This window comes from Apostichopus japonicus, chromosome 15 (genome assembly GCF_037975245.1).
Source record: "Apostichopus japonicus isolate 1M-3 chromosome 15, ASM3797524v1, whole genome shotgun sequence".
NCBI lineage: Eukaryota > Metazoa > Echinodermata > Holothuroidea > Aspidochirotida > Stichopodidae > Apostichopus > Apostichopus japonicus.
In genome coordinates this window covers 10,155,591-10,176,170 of record NC_092575.1, presented here as the reverse complement: position 1 = coordinate 10,176,170, position 20,580 = coordinate 10,155,591, and the positions used below count along the sequence as shown (strand labels likewise).

At 38.0% G+C, this 20,580-nt stretch overlaps 1 protein-coding gene and 1 non-coding gene across 2 annotated transcripts; both read right to left on the bottom strand.

The window, feature by feature from the left end:
• Nucleotides 1-79: 79 nt before the first annotated feature.
• Nucleotides 80-11,718, bottom strand: LOC139981035 (uncharacterized). Its single transcript, XM_071993141.1, has 4 exons — nucleotides 10,961-11,718; nucleotides 9,067-9,858; nucleotides 8,180-8,239; nucleotides 80-3,478 (listed from the first exon to the last, which is right to left on the bottom strand). Exons 2-4 carry the CDS (start codon nucleotides 9,486-9,488, stop codon nucleotides 2,905-2,907), a joined length of 1,056 nt encoding a protein of 351 aa, XP_071849242.1. The 5' UTR covers nucleotides 9,489-9,858; nucleotides 10,961-11,718; the 3' UTR covers nucleotides 80-2,904.
• Trnal-cag (transfer RNA leucine (anticodon CAG)) lies at nucleotides 4,889-4,972 on the bottom strand. The gene has a single exon. It is a non-coding gene; the product is annotated as a tRNA-Leu (tRNA).
• Nucleotides 11,719-20,580: the final 8,862 nt, after the last annotated feature.

The window sequence follows — 20,580 nt, the reverse complement described above, 5'->3', positions numbered from 1 at the left end:
TGGTTTTTCTGAACCGGGTTTGTACATTTCAGATAAACTTGTAAACTTTCTAAAATAATCTACAAGTATCAAGTTATATATTAAAAAATTAATAATCTGGATCAACATTAAATTTTTGATTGAAGTTGTTACAAATTTTTCCAAGCATTATTTTTAGCTGACATAGTCAAAAGTATGATGGATATCATACAATAGTAGAATTAAGAACCCAAATAGCTGACCATTGAGTAATTGTTGCATGTAGACAATTACTTTGTTATGACCAGCTGTACATTTATTAATTAATTAAAAAAATTAATTAAGATATCTGAGTTAGGTATTTTACCTGTCTGTTTATAGTAAATTTATGGAAATAATCAAAATTAGATATTGTGCCTGACTGTTACTAGAAAGTTAACTAAAATATCAAAATTAGTTAGTTTGCTTGACTGTTCTTTGCAAATGAATTGAGATATCAAAATTACTTATTGTTCCTGACCATCATAGTAAATTAATGGAGATGTCAAAATTAGGTTACAATTTTCCAGAACAACTGTTATGAAATAAGTATGTTTAGTATATGTTGACCATATCTCAACATTGTTAATGTTATGAATTATAAACATACACAACAGAGTGGAGGGTGGAGACTGACGACTTCAGAACTTAGAAATGGCTTATCAACATCTTATTAATATTATGATTTTATTGATCATTAAATATGATTAACAGAAAACAGGTCATTTCCTTTAGTCATAGAGAATAAATCATTATGATTGTTAATATCAATAAAAACAATGTGTGGTTGGAGTGGTCTTAACACTTACAATAAAATAGGTAACATATAAATAGAGCTCCTGTAGAATTTCTGCAACATCATTAGGCTTTGTTGTACGATGGTGTCAAAATCCATCGGGAAATCGTTTTAGGTATCTGTTGTTATTGAACGTTTTAGAAAGGTTAACTATAAGATACAGCAAGGTATAGGATAAGACCACGTATGTGACTGCAAATGTGCTAACAAAAATGCCATTATTACTGTTTTAATGGAATCAGGGCATTTTTCCCTCCAACTTATTACCCAGTGTGAAATCAGTTTAAATGTTCTAATCTTATCTTGAAGATCTAAGGGCATTAAAAACCAATTGAATATCATACCAACATCCTGAGGCTGGTTTACCCTGTATACTGGCTTTTCAGATGTTTTAGTACTCATTTTTAATTGTTTATGCTTATTTTATATATTGCAATTAAAATCATGTTTGTAAGTATTGACCTCATAAACAAAAATCAATTTCAATAAATAAAAATTCATCTGCAAGGTAAACATATTATTAGTCATATTTGTTAACATTATAGTAATTTTGTTGGGAAGAGGCATTTCTGTTTATATCATCAATCAGTCAATGTTAAAAGCAAGAAGAATCAGGTTCAAGAATCACCCTAAGAAGTGAATACAGCTGTGTAATTATCAAACAAGAACATGATCTGAAACAAAATACAGAAAGTTTTGCCAATAATAGCAACTTATTAACAGCAGTTCAGGCCAAATATTACAGTATTTTACTCTATTGTTAGTTCTCTTAGGTCTGTCGAAATTGGAAAATGCAACTTTTGTTTTCCAAATTTCTCACAATGAGGGACCTCTGAATGAAATAAAGGACACCAATGTGGCTTATTACACAAAATGATATGAATAATGCAGATCAGTGGAATGGGGATTCATATGCTGAATCCTGCTGTAAATGAAATTAACAGCTCCTTTTGTTGTCCTCCAGTTTATTACGACAAAATGCTGAACGAAACACTCAGCACCAATGGCATGTGCCAGCGATAGTCGGCTTCAACCTCCAACCTAAAAAAATCTTACTCCCCCCCACCCCCCTCCACTCTTGTTTCATCACTCATAATATTCTCCAGTTATCTCTCCAAAGAACAATGACCAGCATGTTGTGTGTGTGTTGAGGGGGGGGGGGGGGTGTCTCAGCTAAATTCTTGAATATCAATTAGACAAAGTCTACTTTCTTTCGATGTTTCAAATAGTTAATTGGAGAAGAAGTGATGATTTCAAGAAAAGTATCACCCAGATACTTTCACATATATAACGATCAATACTTTCTCGATATTTGACTTCATAGGTAAAACAGAAACGTTGTAGGTTATGATAACAGACTTAAAGGGGGGGGGGGGCAAAACCATCATCTTTAGCCTAGACTGACTGGGTGACAGAGATATTAGTGAAGGATAACTCCAAACAGCTTTAAAAAATCTTGCTCTGTTTGGGAGATATGCTAGGTTAATAGTCGTATCTGAAAAGACTTGATCAAGTCTTCAGCCTTGCGTGTGATGACACATTAAATCTATGATATCTCACACAATGGAATAAGGTATTTCTCAGCTGTGAGGCGGAAGCTGTTCATGATAGTTATCTCTATCAGATAGATCAATAATGATTTTTGTGTCTCTTTAAAAGGGATCGATTAGTACCATAAATTGAACAGAATCATTGCAACTTGAATAGCTGCTTTAATTCACAGACTATATTTAGATTCGATGAAGCTGCGTCTGATAACATCCTATATGATACCTCATTGCAATAGATGATTGCTACCGCAAGGTGCATTAAATCTCCAACATTCCTGTGCACTGAATGTTACTGCAATGGGAAACACTGCCTTTGGTCTTCACACAGCCTCGTATATAAACAAATACCGGATGTGTATAGGTAGATATAAAAGCATTGATTATTAGGAAGATATAAACACCTTCATGGTCTGAACTCTGTTACAAAGTGCGATATTTACTTTAGGTTGTTAGCAGTGGGGAAAAGGAGAATTGATTGTTATCCAAATAACGTAAAGTGTATCATAGTAATTTTCACTCGGGCTGTTTTAATCAAACTTACACTTGTGATTTTGAAAGGCATCATAGTTTTAATGATATTTTTTTTCTTTTCCTTGCAGATTTTCCAGTCAGTTGAATGTGATTCAGTCTATTTTCTTCAGCTCTTTCATTCATTATTTCATATCCACAGGTCACTGGTCTGTTGACTAAGTTAATTTCGCTCTGTAATTTCTTCTTCCTAATTCGTCTGCTTTCATATAAGACATGCTTTTTCTTATCATTAACGGTACACCTCGTTCTGGTATAGTTTTGATTACTGGCAATTCTTGCTGAAGATAAGCTCGCAGGCGCCGACTTCGAAGTTGATAGTCTATCACGTTCTACAACTAATGAATTTTTAAAGGTTTCGGCAGATTTTGATGTTAGATGAGGCAGTGACGTATCCTCTTTTATGAGTACACGTCTAGTGTACTGGTTCGGGAGTTCCTCTTTAAATAGTCCTTTAGCCAACAACTCCATATTGGCGCAGAGCTGTTCTATCGCCTGGATCTGTGGTGACGATACGTTATTTCGTAATCCGCGCATCGCCGAGGGCAGCAATAGCTGGTCTGCTTGGCTGCGACTGGTTTTATTAGACACAGGGAAAGTTAACCGCCTGTAGTGAATAAAGGGAAAAAATACACAAAAGAGTAATTGGTAAGAAAATCCAGTTCTAAAATTTATTTTGTCCCTCTTTGGGTTATGATTAGGAAAGAATAGAAGAACGCAATCCCATATGCCTACATCATACTGGCCGTAGCCTATACTCTTGTCTGGCACCTCGGACCTGCCCCCCCCCCCCAAAAAAAAAAAAAAAAAAAAATCTCACTTCACCTTTAAACAAGATGTAAGCAGTAAGCCAACAGGCTTAGTGAATCCTCGTCAAGTTTTATAGAAGAAACTTCAGTGTAAGTTGTGAGCTCCACAGATAACAGTAGAGCTCTGCTGCTCTGTGTGGTGCCCACTAAGTATGAATTCCATCAAAGCTATAAATTTATAAATCGTGTTTATAAAGTTTTTCAGACTTTGACCCCTAGTGACCTCAAGTTCATTTCCAAAGAAATCCATCCTACAGAACAATGTATGTCTTGAACTCATGAAGGTTTATGCAGGTGTTTAGCCATGTGCTAAGTATGAACTTCATCCAAACTTTGCTAATCAGGAGGTTTTGTATTTATTATAGATTTTAAGATTTGGACCGTTGTTAAAGTATGATCACGTTTGGCCTCTAAGAACATAGCTGCCATAAGCTAACTATGATTGTTCATCAAGTCTTAATTTTTATTTTATCAAGTTTACAAGGTGTCAGAGTTTTCTTTTCAAACTAACGTGTTTTTTTTTAGACAAAGATTATGGCAAACAAGATTTCATTGAGAAAATACTAGAATACGTTGGCTTTTGACCTAAATGTCCTATAGAAAATAGTTTCGTTTTTTTTTTTTGGTTCTTATGAGGAAACCTTTTTTCTCTCTCCTACCTACTCAGTATAATTATATTACAGCTTGGGCGATTTGGTAGAGGAGGGGGACATGTCCTCCACTATTGGTAGCGAGGTTCGACACTAATATTTTCCCTCCGCCCCTCCCCCCTCCCCCCCCCCCTCGTTTGGTAATTCGAACCCAAGTTATTGGAGTCATAAAAAAAATCATATCCCATCTCTGTTGGAAGAAATTACGAAGATCCCCATACCATGCCAGGTTCCCTCCCCTTTATGATACCTTCTTCAGCCCATGGCTTCAAATGAAACCCCTCCCCCTCCCCGGCACTTTGAGAAGCAAATCGATGCTCCATATATGGCAGATCAACTCAAGTTACGCGAATTTCTTAAATTCTTATTTTGGAAACGACATGTCATTTTCGAAGCAACTACACCCCCACACGTACCTTACCCCTCCCTACTCAAATCGGTATAGCCTATTTGGTAGATCACTAAAATGTTGATGTTTAATCATTGCTGAACATTAAAATGTGTGCTAGGGCCGTGCAATGACAAGGTAAAAAGGAAATAGCCAAGCAAAAGGTGATGTGTCAGAAGTGGGATTCGAACCCACGCCTACATAAGTAGACTGCGACCTGAACGCAGCGCCTTAGACCGCTCGGCCATCCTGACGTTAGAAATTGTGGTGAGCAGATTAATATATGAACAAGCTTACAATGGGTGACTACTTCCAAAGAATGCGCAAGCCTACACATTTTCGTATTTGTCAAAAGTGTGTTTAAACTGACAGGATGACTTTGTGTTGTGTAAGAATTAGTGCATTTTTTCATGAATGGTTGCAACACAATGAAGGTATTGTACCATACAAATTGAACCAGGCAATTTCTGTCTTTTACACACAGCTGACAAGCGGGAGGACTCGAATGCACCAATCGTAAAGGCAATTACGATTTGTGTGGGGCAAATATAGTACGAGTTGTTGATCACGTCCAGAAATTTCCGTTTGGTAGATGGTATGTATAGCTCTGGTTTAGTATAATTATTAACTAGTATGAGCTAGTTTCTGACTGGTAACTTACAAGTAAAATCGAGATGAACTTTGTGTGTGGATCGTAACTAGGCATACGCGGACGATCGATATCTTATGTCGCAATGTACTGATACATGCAGTGTATATAACGTTGAGTGCAGTGGCGTGGTAAGGATCGTTAATTACCATATATTTTCCAATAAATGGGACATGATGTTGACCCCCCCTCCGCCCCCTTTCATTGTGACATCAATGGTTGTGGACCGAAAATACATACACTTGCAAAAAAAGGATGTCATTTTTAAGGCCTCTGAGTTTTCGGTGGTTCTATATGTTTCAAACAGTTGGATATGATGTTCAAAGTTTACACCTTGCAGCCGGTGACCAGACGTTCCCGATCTTCGGGGACAGTCCCTGATTACAGTGTGCTGTCCCCATAGAAATTGATAAGGAATTTCTATGGCTGTCCCCGATGAACAAGTGTCCCCGAAAATGTCCCTGATTCGTCAAAATGTTCAGGAATTTCGAAAATATCCCACATTATTAGTAAAATAATTGTAAAAACAAAATTTAGTCAAGTGTGCAGTCGCAGAACGGAACAAACCATTTTTTCAGGTGGGCCAGTGTAAAGTGGAATTTGCTAGATCGATCTAGCCTAGCACTCTTTCGTAAAGTAAGTAAATTTCATCTAAGAAAAACTGTTAAAAAATAAAATTGATTTAAAAAGTGCTTCTAAGTATCACCATTTTACATCTAAGTACCTTAGGCACTTGGAAATTTTCCAAAGCGGAGAGGGACACCCCCTCCCCTTCAGTGGCGTAGGAAGGTACTTTTGAGTGGGGGGCTGAAGACTGATGGCCGGCCTGGGGGAGGGGTCTAAGGGGAGGGGGTGTCCCTCCCCTTTGGAACTATTTGTATTCTAGGTGGCCTTAGATGCAATTTGGTGCGATATAGCACACTTCAACACCCACTCCATTTTGTTAACTTAATTTTGTATTTTCACCTGGCCTTAGATGCAATTTGGTGTTCCAAATGAGATTTTTTTTTCTCATTTGGAAATGAAAAAGGGGTTTTCTGACTTGCGAACCGGGGGCGGAATGATACTTCCGCCCTCCACATTTTTCACTGGGGGGGGGGGGGGGGGGGCTGGCGCCCCCAGCCCCCGGTTCCTGCGCCCTTGCTCCCCTTAGACCCCTCCCCCATATCAGTCACACAATAAATGTCCCTGATCCCAGTCAGGCAAATATGGCCACCTTAACCTAGCTGCTCATCCTGAAAGTTCTGTTTAGGGCGAAGAATTTCCAATTCCAAAAATGTAATAAAACAAATTATAATAATTAATTAAGTCATACATGATATAGTGTGCATGATTACTAAACATAAACGTGTTTCTTACGAACAGCTGGTGAAAATTGCCGTTTTACCAACTCTTGAATATTACCGTAATAAAATCCGTGAACCTTTCCGCCCGGAGACAGTTTACTCAGGAGACGGTACATTATAAATCCGGGACTGTCCCGGGTAATCGGGGACGTCTGCAAACATGGTCACCTTTATTGAAGGTGGGATCAGTGGGGGTTGAGTTTTCGCGACCCGACATCGACTTCATGGTAGGGTCAGAAGTTGATCATTCAGGATCTATAACAATTAGGAGATGACCGTGGGGTCGTTGAAGCATAGGCCTATTGATGTTTTGTGTGAGGCTGGAAAGTGCGGAAACGTGGTATGCGCTGGCATTGAACCCCACACATAGGCGTAGGAGGCTGGGCCGGGGGCTGCAGGCCCCCCCCCCTCAAACAATTTTTTTTGGTGAATATTCGGGCAATATGCTGAGAACTGATATTATTATTATCATTGTGACGACTTGGCGATCCCCAATAACTATACCCAATATGAAAGGGTTTTAACACGGCAAACAATAATGTATGTTAAAGTTATTGGCACGCGATGTAATAACCGATGCATGCCTATGATGATATGCACATTAACAAGTTGAACGCGCGGTTAATTTTGTCGGGCAAGTCGTTACAGCCCCCCAAATCAAATTGGGCTCCTACGCATATGACCCCACAAGTCATACTCCAGCCCTGGATCCCCTTCATACTTCATCCCATATGTTTTCCAGGACCTCTAAGGTATCTATTTTCCCAGTGCTCCCGTTGGAAAGAAATATATTGCTGCGGGAACTGCCTACATGACTATACTTACCACCCACTTCTGGCATATACGTACATAGCGCTTATACACAACACAATTGTAATTAAAAGATGACTTAAATCCCCGACCCCATGCACCTTACCCCACCCCTCCCCCTCCCCCATCAACTCGTCCTAAAAAATAAATATAAAACTCCTATCAGGGCAGGTTGTATTTTTACCACTCTTCATGCAGAAATGGCCCATTTAATATATGATGATCCTCAAATTAATGCGACTGGACCATAAGTCTAACACCCAGTTCATTATATCCGTAGGCCAGTTCCTCAGATGTAAATTCATAGAATAATTAAGCTTGCTTTTTCTGGTTTCAAAATAACATGTTTACAATGCATTACAAATTTGCCAAGAATAAATGGTGTTGAATGTTATCTGTTGTTCATGTTTTCATTAAAAGTTATTACACTTAGAGCAATGACTAATTAAACTTAACATGTATGCATATACAGGCCTCGCCACTAACCTTAAAGATGCCTTCCATAGATTTATTAACATATGTATTCAAGCTGAACATATACTAAAAACCAGAATGGCTGAACATTATTGTAACGCGTTGTATTTTCCCTTGGAATATTTGAAATATCAAGACTATATACAACAGGTAATTTGATTGTGAGATCGCTCTATCCTTACCTGGTAGTATTGTCTCTTTTTGAGTTGTGAAGTTCACTTAAGACTTGATTGCACAAAACTCTGAAAATGAGTAAAGATAAAATTAAATTGTAGACATATTATTAAGGGAAGAAAGTTAATACCATCAATAAGTAATACATGAGTTTTGCCTTTCAGTCCGAGCTCATCGATCTGCATGTGGCTTAGCCACGAGGGGGGGGGGGGCATAGGTCCCCAAAATGAGTCCTCTACCACCAAGGAAAATAGATTATGCCTGCCCCTGGAAAAGCTTTGGGGTCCCCTAAAAAGTTAAGTGCGCGATAGTGGTATTTCCTATTTCCACCACTCCACCAGATATGTATCACATTATACATTTTTGTCTTCAAATTCTATTTTATTTGGATGGCTTGATTTTGTTCTTTGTTTGAAAACCGATAGATAGTGTAGACCTACAAACAGCAAAAAATTGAAGACTAAACACCCTTTAATTTATGTACCTGGCACAGCAATGTATTCGTGCAGTGAAAGCTGACACATTGGTTAACATGAGTTATGTTAACATTTGCCCCAATGTTCATAAAAAGTCTGCTTCATGATATTGAAGACGTTTTAACCAATGACTGCATTTATAGTTCACATACCTATACGGTCATGCAATGGAAATGTGTAAGTACCATATGATATTTCAAACCAATCATCAGGCCATCGTATAGTTATAGCAATTCCCTGGTTATCACTTGCTGTTTAGGATATGCCAGATGAAAACTTCTTTAGCTGCTATAGCGCCCTCGGAAAGTTACGAAATCAGTGGGGGAGTGGGGTTGTTTAAATGGTGTAAGGTCATGCAGCATAATGTTGTAATCAAAGTCCCTCCATAAATATTCAGTATAATTCATGAAGAGTCTTACCTGAAGTGTTCAGTCCTAAAGACATAGGGATCAGGAACATTCACTCCCAGTGTGACTTCACCTTCAGTTTCCCCAGAACTTCCATTAAGAAGTGTCTTCGCATGTTGCGTTCGATATTCCTCCATAAATGTCTTATGATTAGAGCAACTTTTAAACCTTTCGTTTATTTTTGTTCGTCTACTTTCTTGCCTAGAACGTGGCTTATTTCTCGTGATAGATCGTATAGTTTGTGGTTTATCAGTATGAATCCATTGCGATAGTTCAAAATTTGGTGACGTCACCATTACGTCATCTTTGTACTTAAATGTTCCTCCAAGGTGAGGTTTCCGTGGAGATATCACGTTCTCTTCACATTGGCACTTAGTATGATAATTTTGTAACGCTTTCTTATTGTACACCGTTGAAAAGGAACATTCATCCATTCTAATTCGAGAGCTCGGTTTAGGCTTGATTTTCCACGCTCAGTCTAACTTGATAGGCTATATATTGCCTTGAACTCATGATACAACATTACAGTATGTAATGCTTAAAACTTTCTGCTGCAGCCTCATTGGTACAATTGATACATCGCTGTACACTGCACACACATAAAAAAAAATAATCATATACGGTATCGTATAAAACTGTAACTTTCATGGAAGAAAATTAGTGGAATATCTTCTTTCTCAGGATATAATCGATTAATTTCATCGGTTTCTATGGTGACGGCTTGAAGTCGATATTCTGTATCTCACTGCACGTTTGGTTAATTTTGTTCCTGGTGGGTCTTTGTCTGTTCGTCCGTCTGTTCGTCTGCATGTATAAGGGAGAATGTATGCTTCAGTTTTTAGAGCGAACTTCATATGATAAAAAAGAATGAACGGTTATTTTATTTAAAATGATGCGAAATTAAACATTGATTACATATATGGGCCCAAGCGACATGTTTGAAACGTCTTTCGATCAATTTATCAAATTGATTTACACGTCAAGTTACAGTTTCAAATTAAAATTATTTAGATTTTAGTGGTTGAGAGATCTGTCTATTCGATCATATGTTCCGATATTAAATTAAAACATATTTAATTTATTTTTTTCCCTGGGCGACCTACTTTAAAGACGAAAAATGGTTTCACAGAAAACCTGAAGAAGATCATGGGAATTGTGAGATGAAGTTTCATTTTTTGTTGCGAGAATGTTATCTCGTGTAAAATTTAAAATAAACATTTGACATAGGCTGGTTGACATGACGACCAGCCTAGTTTATTTAGCACCACTCGATCAAACAGTAGATTACATATTTGCATTCAAATATATGACTGAGGTACACATTCCATCGGTTATTTTTTAAAAAATGAAAAGAAAACCCCACATAGGCTAGTTCAAAACAGAAAGAAAAATTTCACTGGAAGCTCAGTACTTGTCACGTGACTGCAGTGTATTACAACCGACATAGGGGATTACATAAGTGCTATGATGAGTAATGCAATAATACTTGTAATTATACTGTTCACTGAAGCAAACCGAATCCGATCGTGATGTTGTTACTTTGGATGCATGACGTATAATTATAAAACAACGTATATATGTCTGAATGATATCGCTCATGTTACCGGTAATCTATACACTTATTATTAAGTATAACTAAAGTAGGGAAAATAAACATAGTTGCTAAAGTAGGGAAATAAACATAATTAGGTACTGTCACATGCAAATTGGCACTTTTCACCCTTAGATTAAACTAAATTGTCACCGTTGTCCATCAAATAAACCTCCAACCGTCATATGTTTTGTTTATAGTTGCTTCTAACATTGTTTTTACCTATTATGTCTACAAACTGAATATGACACTAGCTAGGATCTATACCTTAATTTGTAAAAGACAATCAAAATATATTATGCATTGTTTACTCACCAAACATGTTGAAGAAGTACACAGTGATTCCAATCTGTAATTCCATCCGAAACCCTCATAAGTTATTCACGAGGCTAAACAAAGTACAACGGTAAACAGTCGTATAGAGAGATAATTGAATGTTGTGCACACTATTGGCCTGAAATGTTCAACGTGTTCGCATGAGAAAACAAACAAACGATATATATAACCACTATATCAGTCAAACATAAACAGATCGAGCTAACTTGATAGCAGCAACTCATTCATCATCCTTAGTACCGTAATCCAAACTAATCCACGTCTGACAACCATATAGGCCTACAGACTTCAATGTATTATTGAGAACATTCGCCTCGGTAAATGTTTGTGTTCATGTATGATCGTATGTGAGTTGCCTTCGCTATATATACGCTAGTTTGCAAAGATTCCAAGTTACCTTCAACTGCGATACTATTAGTACCATGAACTTATCAAACTGGCATAAAATACAAAGCTGTAAACTCTCCTTCATTACTTTCCAGGTCGCGGTCATGCCTGTTGCATCTTCATTGTTAATCTTGCAGTGTCTATGGGTTTAGCGATCGATATTTAGCACTTCTATATACAATGTACTTATTTACTGTAACAATGGTACAGGATTAGATAACAATGGTACCGGATTAGACGATGTCCCGAAGCAAAGAATAAAAACAGACGGACGTCGATATACCAGAAAAAGAAAGAGAGAAAAAAAAGACACATTGTAACACCTTACCATAGTGAGACATTGAATAATTAACCTTATTTACCCCCAACCCCCACCCCCACCAAATGTCTGGAAATAATCATGAACGTCAGCACTTACAGTGGCGGCCTGGTTCATTTGTTTTTAGTTATTTTAGAGTGCTACAATTTAGAGCCAAACTGATGACATCATCTTTATACATTAATGTTTAGGTTTACAATCAGTATGTTATTACATGTAGATATGGCTATTGTATTTGTATGGCCAAAGTAATGAAGCAACTCATTAGCACTTAAAAACAAGCAACTTTCAGTTTCAAAGCATCATCATAACGGTAACGTAGGGTATCGAAAAGAGGGTAATTCAGTTTGGCGAAGACTACCTGTCCCCGATTGGGGTGAGCAATCTCAAACGTAAGCTATCCTATACAGTGCATTATACCATTACCAGGTGTGTAAACGAAGTGCTCATCTCAATGTTCTGCATAAAGTGACATGAACATGTGTAGTGGCGTAACTAGGCCGGTGTGACCGCTGCGAACTAGCCGGGGCCCGGGCCTTAGGTGAGCCGGTGTCAAGGACAGGAAAACATGACCACCAATCGGCCGAAGAAAATTGTTAAGATCAGAAGATTTTGTTCGTTTTCTTATGTCTTATAAATAATGTTCAGTACAGTTCTTAAATTTCTCTCCCGGTACGAACCAAAACCCTGTCCTCAACAGAGAATCCCTTAGATTGCCATATATGGGCGTCTAGAGGTGCAAAATATAAACGAATGCTAGCTCAACTAAGCCCAACAATTACACCCAACTTCCCAATTGATTGTTTACACCTCTTTTATCCAAAGTGTGGGTTGGGGGTGGGGGAGGGGTGGGATTGGGGATGATAGGCAGGGGTGGGTGATTAGTGGTATCACATTCATAGTCCAGGAATATACTCGGACTTGGACATGTGTTCTGGATTTGTCTCTCATTTGGGTTTCATTTGGACCCTTAACTTTGTTGGACTCGGGTTGACTGAACTAATACAGTCCCGGAACTGCATAGTAACAATGGACTGTATAGTACACTTTGGGCGTAGTTCGCTAATTAGTCGCCTACCGTAAACTGCTAAAGAATCATTTTGAAAGTGCGCCATCTATTTCTCGCGACGCTCAACTGGCATCAGCAAATGTCGATTTGCTGTAAATTAAAGGTACATTTAGTCACTTTCTCTCGACGTGATTTGGCTAAACAGTTGTACTTGCATATTACATCTGTCCCCACCTACCCTCTTACCCACAATCATCCTTTTCCTAAAACATTACCACTAATTTAATTAATTGCTTCTTCATTAAATAACATTTTAGAGACTAGCCCTACATTCACCCCTCACTTTCAAGGGCAGGAGTAGCCTCCGATAATTCTTCCCATCCTCCGCCCCCTTTTCTGACCAGTCATGCAATAAAATAGCTATACTGAATTGTTACTAGATGGCCAGAGTTGCGGGCTTAAATCGCCGATTGGACAACGGTACAAAAATATACTTCACTAGTATGGAACGCGAAAAGGGAAAACTTATTTCGTTGTCTAAACTAAGTTTGTTGTTGACTAACCTAAAGTTGTTGCTGCTGTTTTATCATGCTGTTGCTCAAGCACACGTTGATGTCTAAACTTCTGTTGTCTAAACTTACCATCGCGTTCCATACACTTGGGCCATTTGGAAAGCTGCCAATATACGTATAACTGTGCATAGTCTGTTTCAAGGATGTAATGTTATAAGATGTAAACTATACAGCTATACGTAACTACACAAATACTGAACATTATAGTGTTAGATATTTGTACAGTTACGTATAGTTTACATCTAACGGTGAGTCGTCCAAACAGTGTTGTTTGTTCATCCGCGACAGAAGACAAATACCAGCCTCGGCTTCTCATCCTCTTCAATTCATTCCCTTAGTTTACCTTCCGACTGGTCTTTATTCCTACTCCTTTACAACTGAGAACAATATGTTTGCTTGTTTGCATCCATCGTGCGACATGTTGCTCTAAATATCCATTCATGCTGTGTGTTTTGCAGCAATACAAGATGACAACATATTTTAACACTTCATCGATGCAGGCGGTAAATAATGCACAAACCCTTCTGTTTGCTTGTTACTAGTGTCTATACCGTGGCCCTGGACAGCAAATAAGCAGACATTCTCTGCACATTTTCTAAGGAATCAAGAGTAAACTAAACCATGCTTGAATAACCTCCATGGTTGCTCAAAGAAGTGCAATCACAAAAGCTGTGTGGACTTCATATCTATAGCAACTCCGAAATTTGCTTACCTACATTTCAGATCCATTCATTTGTTCTATTTCCCCAATTGACAAGTCTGTCCCATCGCGTTTGTTTTGATGCAGTTCCTCTGTTTTATCCATTTCGTCTGCATTTGAAGAAGGTCCTGCTATATACAAAGGCGTCAAGAGGGAACACCACTGGGACACGCTTTCTTGCACTTTGCAAATTTTGAAATTACATTATTCTTTACTTTCATATCGAGCCCTCTCCATAATATTCCGGTCCCCTCTAATTGACGCCGGGCCCAGAGATGTATCATCCTCTGATCTCCCCACCCCTCCCCCCAGTCACTCGTCATGCAGGTTTGTCTATAAGTAGGATAGAAAATGCCAGGCATTGCGGAGTGTATAGCCTAGTGGTTAACGCCGGCGTCTCCCAGTCATGAGATCCCCGGTTCGATTCCCCGCCGACAGCAAGGTGTGTCGTCTGGCAAGGGTGTTGTTCACTAACAACTTCCCGACATGGACGTTAAATGGATGTGTGCCGAGAGATTGGCTTCGGTCAGCTTGCGAGTCTATAAGCCTTCATGGCTTCTTTCGCGAGTTCCTGCTTGCGGGAAGATCACATATACATACATACATACATACATACATACATACATACATACATACATACATACATACATACATACATACATACATACATACATACATACATACATACATACATACATACATACATACATACATACATACATACATACATACATACATACATACATACATACATACATACATACATACATACATTTACCGACACAGTGGCTTCATAACGCATGTAGACAGGCAATTGTGGGTTTCTATGCCTTTGAGTGACTTATTGTGTGTATATATGACTGCATGCGGTATAGCCAAGGGAAAACACATTGGAGTAAATATATTTATAAAGAAGGAACCATATGAACATTAGTCATCGCTTTAAACTACATATGAGTGAATAAATAAATCAGTTCCCCAAACAAAGTAACAAAATTTTCCGTGATAGATAATACACTGGGCTTTCGAAATACATCAAATTCGATGAAAAAGTGTCACTTATCAGATATTTGTTTTATATAGCTTTGTGTCATTCAAAATTTCAATGGTACAATTGATTTACTTGCAATCCAGCTATAGCCCGCGCGTGATGTCGCAATTCCTCAATACAAGCTCACTAAATGATAAAGAATAATTGTAGATATGAACTCAAAAATATGACACCGCAAAGATTCAACAATCGTCGAAATAAACCGCATGCTTTGGTGGGAATGAATCACTTTTACAATGATAAAGAATACCGGTATACCTTTTATATACGCATTGTTGTACTATTGTTACAAAGTTATAGTAAACTAATGCTTGAATACCAATCTAGATGTGGCGCGTCGGTGTAGCCTATTCAATGCCTTTAAAATTTGTCATATACGGATTATTCATATGTACGTTATAAGCTAAGATAATGAAACTATAACTTCGTAAAGCACTGCTGGGGCGGGAATACATGGGATCTCATCAAAAAGCAGGTTAACCATCCAGCCACAGATGGCAGCGTATATACATTGTTAAATGGTTTCAGGATAATTATACCGTTAACGATAAAAGGCCATTTTCCTTAGTTTCTTGTTTTGCGCCAAATCAAACTCCAAAATAGACAAGTGTGTGATAGTTTCACAATTTGTCAAAATAATAAATAAAAAAATTATTTATATCAAAGCGGACTCGGAGGAAAGGCCGAGCGGATTGGAGATGGGGGTGGGAGTAGGGATTTCATCAGCTTATGAGTCCCCGTCTCCACACACCCTATACCCCAGCTGCATGCCCTCAAATACAGGACCTCTTGTTTGGGATACTGTAGCAAGCGAGACGGTTTAGAGTGAAAGAATGCTATAACAAGACAATCTGAAGACCAATCAACATTAAGTACTACGCGGTAAGGATAAGACGCTTTAAGCGTGATCATTAAGCGAAGCGAGCACGATTGTACGTCCCACCTATAAAAGCAGGGTTGTTTTTACAATGCAGGGTTTTAGTATTGATCTTAAGGTTTAGCATACCAGTGGAGATATCATTAAAGCACAGACTGTTAATACCGCAATCGTTTAGTACAGGCAGGACTCGAGTCGGGAGAAAATGTAGCTACGCATGGTTACACCGAAGACCGAGCTACTACTCACTACCTGAATAAAACCATTATATAGAGGTCTTAAATGGTAACTTTGCAGCTCATCAACGTCACTCGACAAACGTAGACTAAAAGCACTGAATTTAGTGCTATACATCGCATACATTGTTCCGAGGCTTAGAAGATACAGTTGAACTAGCACTTTAAATATACCTTTCCGATGAATCACTGAGCTTAAAAGTTTAAGACGATGTAAAACCCTCTAAGCTGTAATTAAAGCGATAAAAGTAAATACAGTTACTGGATACTCCGAGTAAATTGGGACCCCCCCCCCTCTCTCTCTTTCTCTCTCCATCAAGAAGCCGCATGTAATAAACAAATGTAATAAATCTCAGAAGAACGAAACGGACAAACCATAACAACATCCAAAATCGTGAGCATTACTATACATGAATAAGGCACACATACGAGGCATTCCTGCATGCATGAATTAGGCGCATATACGAGGAATCCCTGCATGAATTCAATGCAATTCAATTCAATTCATTTCATCAGACCTTATATCAATTCTTGTATTAGGATGCAATTTGACAATAGATGTGGGTAAATGTACAAGAGAACAAAGAGATTGAGGAGTGCCAACAAGAAGCTCTGTAGAGCTTGTTAGGCACATATAAGAGGCATGAATTAGGCACATATTCAAGGCATGTACAGGCATGAATTAGGCACATATACGAGGCATACCTGCATGCGTGAATTAGGCACATATACGAGGCATGCCTGCATGAATAAGGCACATATACGAGGCATACATGCATGAATTAGGCGCATATACGAGGCATTCCTGCATGAATTAGGCACATATACGAGGCATACCTGCATGAATTAGGCACATATACGAGGATACCTGCATGAATTAGGCACATATTCGAGGCATACCTGCATGAATTAGGCACATATACGAGGCATACCTGCATGAATTAGGCACATATACGAGGCATACCTGCATGAGTTAGGCACATTTTCGAGGCATACCTGCATGAATTAGGCACATATTCGAGGCATACATGCTTGAATTAGGCACATATACGAGGCATACCTGCATGAATTACGCTCATAGATGAGGCATACCTGCATGAATTAGGCACATATACGACTAATACATGCATGAATTAGGCACATATACGAGTAATACATGCATGAATTAGGCACATATATGAGGCATACCTGCTTGAATTAGGTACACATATATACGAGGCATACCTGCTTGAATTAGGCACATAGATGAGGCATTTAAATATGACTTCCTGGATTACTAATCGTAGATATGCACAAGTGCACGATATATAGGCAAGCTCGAAGTCTCTCGAAAGTGCCAGTTTATAATGTTCACATACATAGATGGGCTCCTCTCTCCGCCTCCATCAGGGGACAGGCTGGCACGCATGCAACCTTATCAGCAACAACGTCTTGTCCCAAATGAGAGAGGTTGTTGGTTGTCCAAACTTTACTTTAATTGTTTTAAAAACTTAACTGTAACTTTTGTTTTATAATTTAAGTTATATGTAATTCTATCCAGCAAAGAGCTATTATAATACAGTAGATCATCTTTGATGTCATAAATTTGACCTCTGATTCACCAATACTTTGCTCGATTCTTAATGATGACTTTATGTGTACAAAATGATATGTTGAAGAAAGCTTATGAAAAACTAATATCATTCCAGGTTGCATTTCTATTTAATAACTTTTAATTTTTGAGAAACGGCTAGTTAATCAACCGAGGTTCATCAATTGAAGTGACTGGACTATTAAGTTTAATACACAAACCGTAACGTCAGTTACTCATACAGCAAAACACAAAACTCAACGAGAAAACATTACTGGCTTTTATGGTCTCAAAAACGTGTTTATAATGTGTTACATATTTGTCAAGGCGTGGAATGTTACCCAAGGGTGCACTGTTGTTTATGTACAGTTAAAGGGGCTGAGCATGTTTTGGTTGACCTATTGGAGTTCATAAAACACAGGATCAAAATTAACATTGAGGTCTAAACTCAGGAGTCTACGTCATCATCATCAATTTATCCTTAGAGGAGGATTACAGAGATTTAGCAACTGTTCAAGCTTTTAACCTTGAAAGCCGGAATAACTATGGAGATTGGAAACATTACTACCATTCAAATGTTTCTTTCTCAGTCTCATACTATATGGCACATCCAGACCAACATTTTTCAAAAGTCTTCCTTTAAACAATAAGTTTGATTAACAATGTTCGTCAACAACTGTTATCACATCATGAACTTAAAAGCATCACTCGTTATTTCGTAGCATTTTCTTTTCTCTTTATATGTTACCATGACAACTGTAGTCAACATCAACCCATAAAATCAAAGGTTATGCTTTTGTTTCTTGTTGAGCATTACAAGACTTGTAGTCTTCATGGCGACTTCATCACCTCGCGTATTAAAATAGAACAAAACTTCACAAACTAAAGAAGTGAAAGTGATAAATATTGCCAGGGTAATGTTTAGCTATTAATGTCGTAAGGAGTGTACGCCGTATACATGAGGCTAACCATTAACCATGTTTAGATATATAGCTTCTGAAAATAGGATTCTACTGTTGTTTGCTTTATCCATGACAGTTGGAAAGTGAAGAGATGCTACTACGTAAGCTGTGTGCATATATATATATATATATATATATATATATATATAGAGAGAGAGAGAGAGAGAGAGAGAGAGTAGGTTGGCGTCTATCTTGGCGCAGAGTGCTCTATGTCCATTGGACAGAGCGGAATATATGTTGATACTAGATGAGACTAGTGGAACACTAGTAGTCTAGTGGAACACTAGTAGACTACTAGTGTTCCACTAGTCTCATCTAGTATCAACATATATATATATATATATATATATATATATATATATATGATAAATATAAAATATATTTAAATCTTTTAACAACAAATCAAACCAACAATATAGTTTCACCTAAAAGTGTATTTTGAAGACGAGAAAAGTTATCGTTATACTCAACGCAAAACGTATAAACCAGTTGATATTGATTCAATATGTAACCTACACAGCACTCCTGCAATTTACTCTTCGACAGAATAATTTGTGACGTGGTGCTGTTGGTATGGATTGAGCTGCAAATCACGTGACATTGAAAGCTTGTGGTAAACAATATTGTACTTGATGGGACTAGCTAATTATTATTGCGAGTCAATAACACAACAGATGGACAATGTACAAAGATAAATGCGAGTTCCTGCATGGTAATTATAGCCTTGGAAAAGACCCAAGTATACCACGTGATAAAATGATATGTATAATATGGTCTCTGTTTTAAAGCAAGGCCAGGCAGCATGGTACATAAATCGACATTCTGATTGATCTAGTAATATCTAATTTAAAAAAAAGATTAATTCATATCCGGTCTAAGAAGGCTCAACTTCAGCTGATCCAAGTGCATGATTGGATATTTCTTTCCAAACAAAGATATTGATTTTAGAAACGGTGTAGTTGTTGATAACGATTTAGTAAAGCAGATGGCTACGTTTTCTTCAAGGTCACCAGCATCGACCTCAGAGTTTTAGCAGGTAAATATTTCTAAGGAAGTTCCTTCGTGGAGTTTCTGGTAATCTGAATTATTCAGCGACAACGAGGAGTGTTCAGCAGGTCCCACTGTGGACAATACTTTCAGATTGCCAGTAAGTTCGTCTTCAAGTGTGAACATCAGTGACCGTTTCTTTTTACTTTCTAGCATTACTTATTGGGAGAGGGGAGGGGAAGGGGCGGGGAAATATGGACGATCTTTAATAGCCATCAGATAGGTTAGAAAGAAACCGATTTGGTTACATTGTCGTATAGTAATGTCACAAGCGATGTTTGACATTTTCAGGAAATTCGTTTCTTTTTCTTTGCAACAATTAACCATCAACTTGTGAGTATACTCTTAGAGTGTAGTAACACTATAGCATGTATTGCATAAGAATTTTGGGATGAAGCCCATATTACAAAGGTCGCTGTCACCTGCATGGGACGAACCTCAAATGAAAACAGTAAGTACGCCCTAACTCAGTGACACGCACGTCTGAAATGACTGTCAGTCTTCGGGGAACTAGGATTTCACAGTGTGTATTTTATAGTATAGGGAAATAAAGACAAGACCCCAGAATAAAGTGACTCATAAGCAAGGTTGCGTCAGATAATTTCAATATTAGATAAAAATACGCTGTCATTATATTCTTTTCTCCATATTCAGTGTCTGTGTGCTTGTATCGTTCAATGTATTGTTAGGTGACAATGCTTCTACGTTCATTAATATGCACAGTCATGAGGCGCGAAGACAGTTGACTCATACTTTAGTCGTGTAATAAATACCTAGAGGCGCCCCTCGAGTGAATGTGTGTAACTTTTATGAAACCTTAACATATATCACCTGCATATAACGACATACGACATACAAAGTGTGCGTCT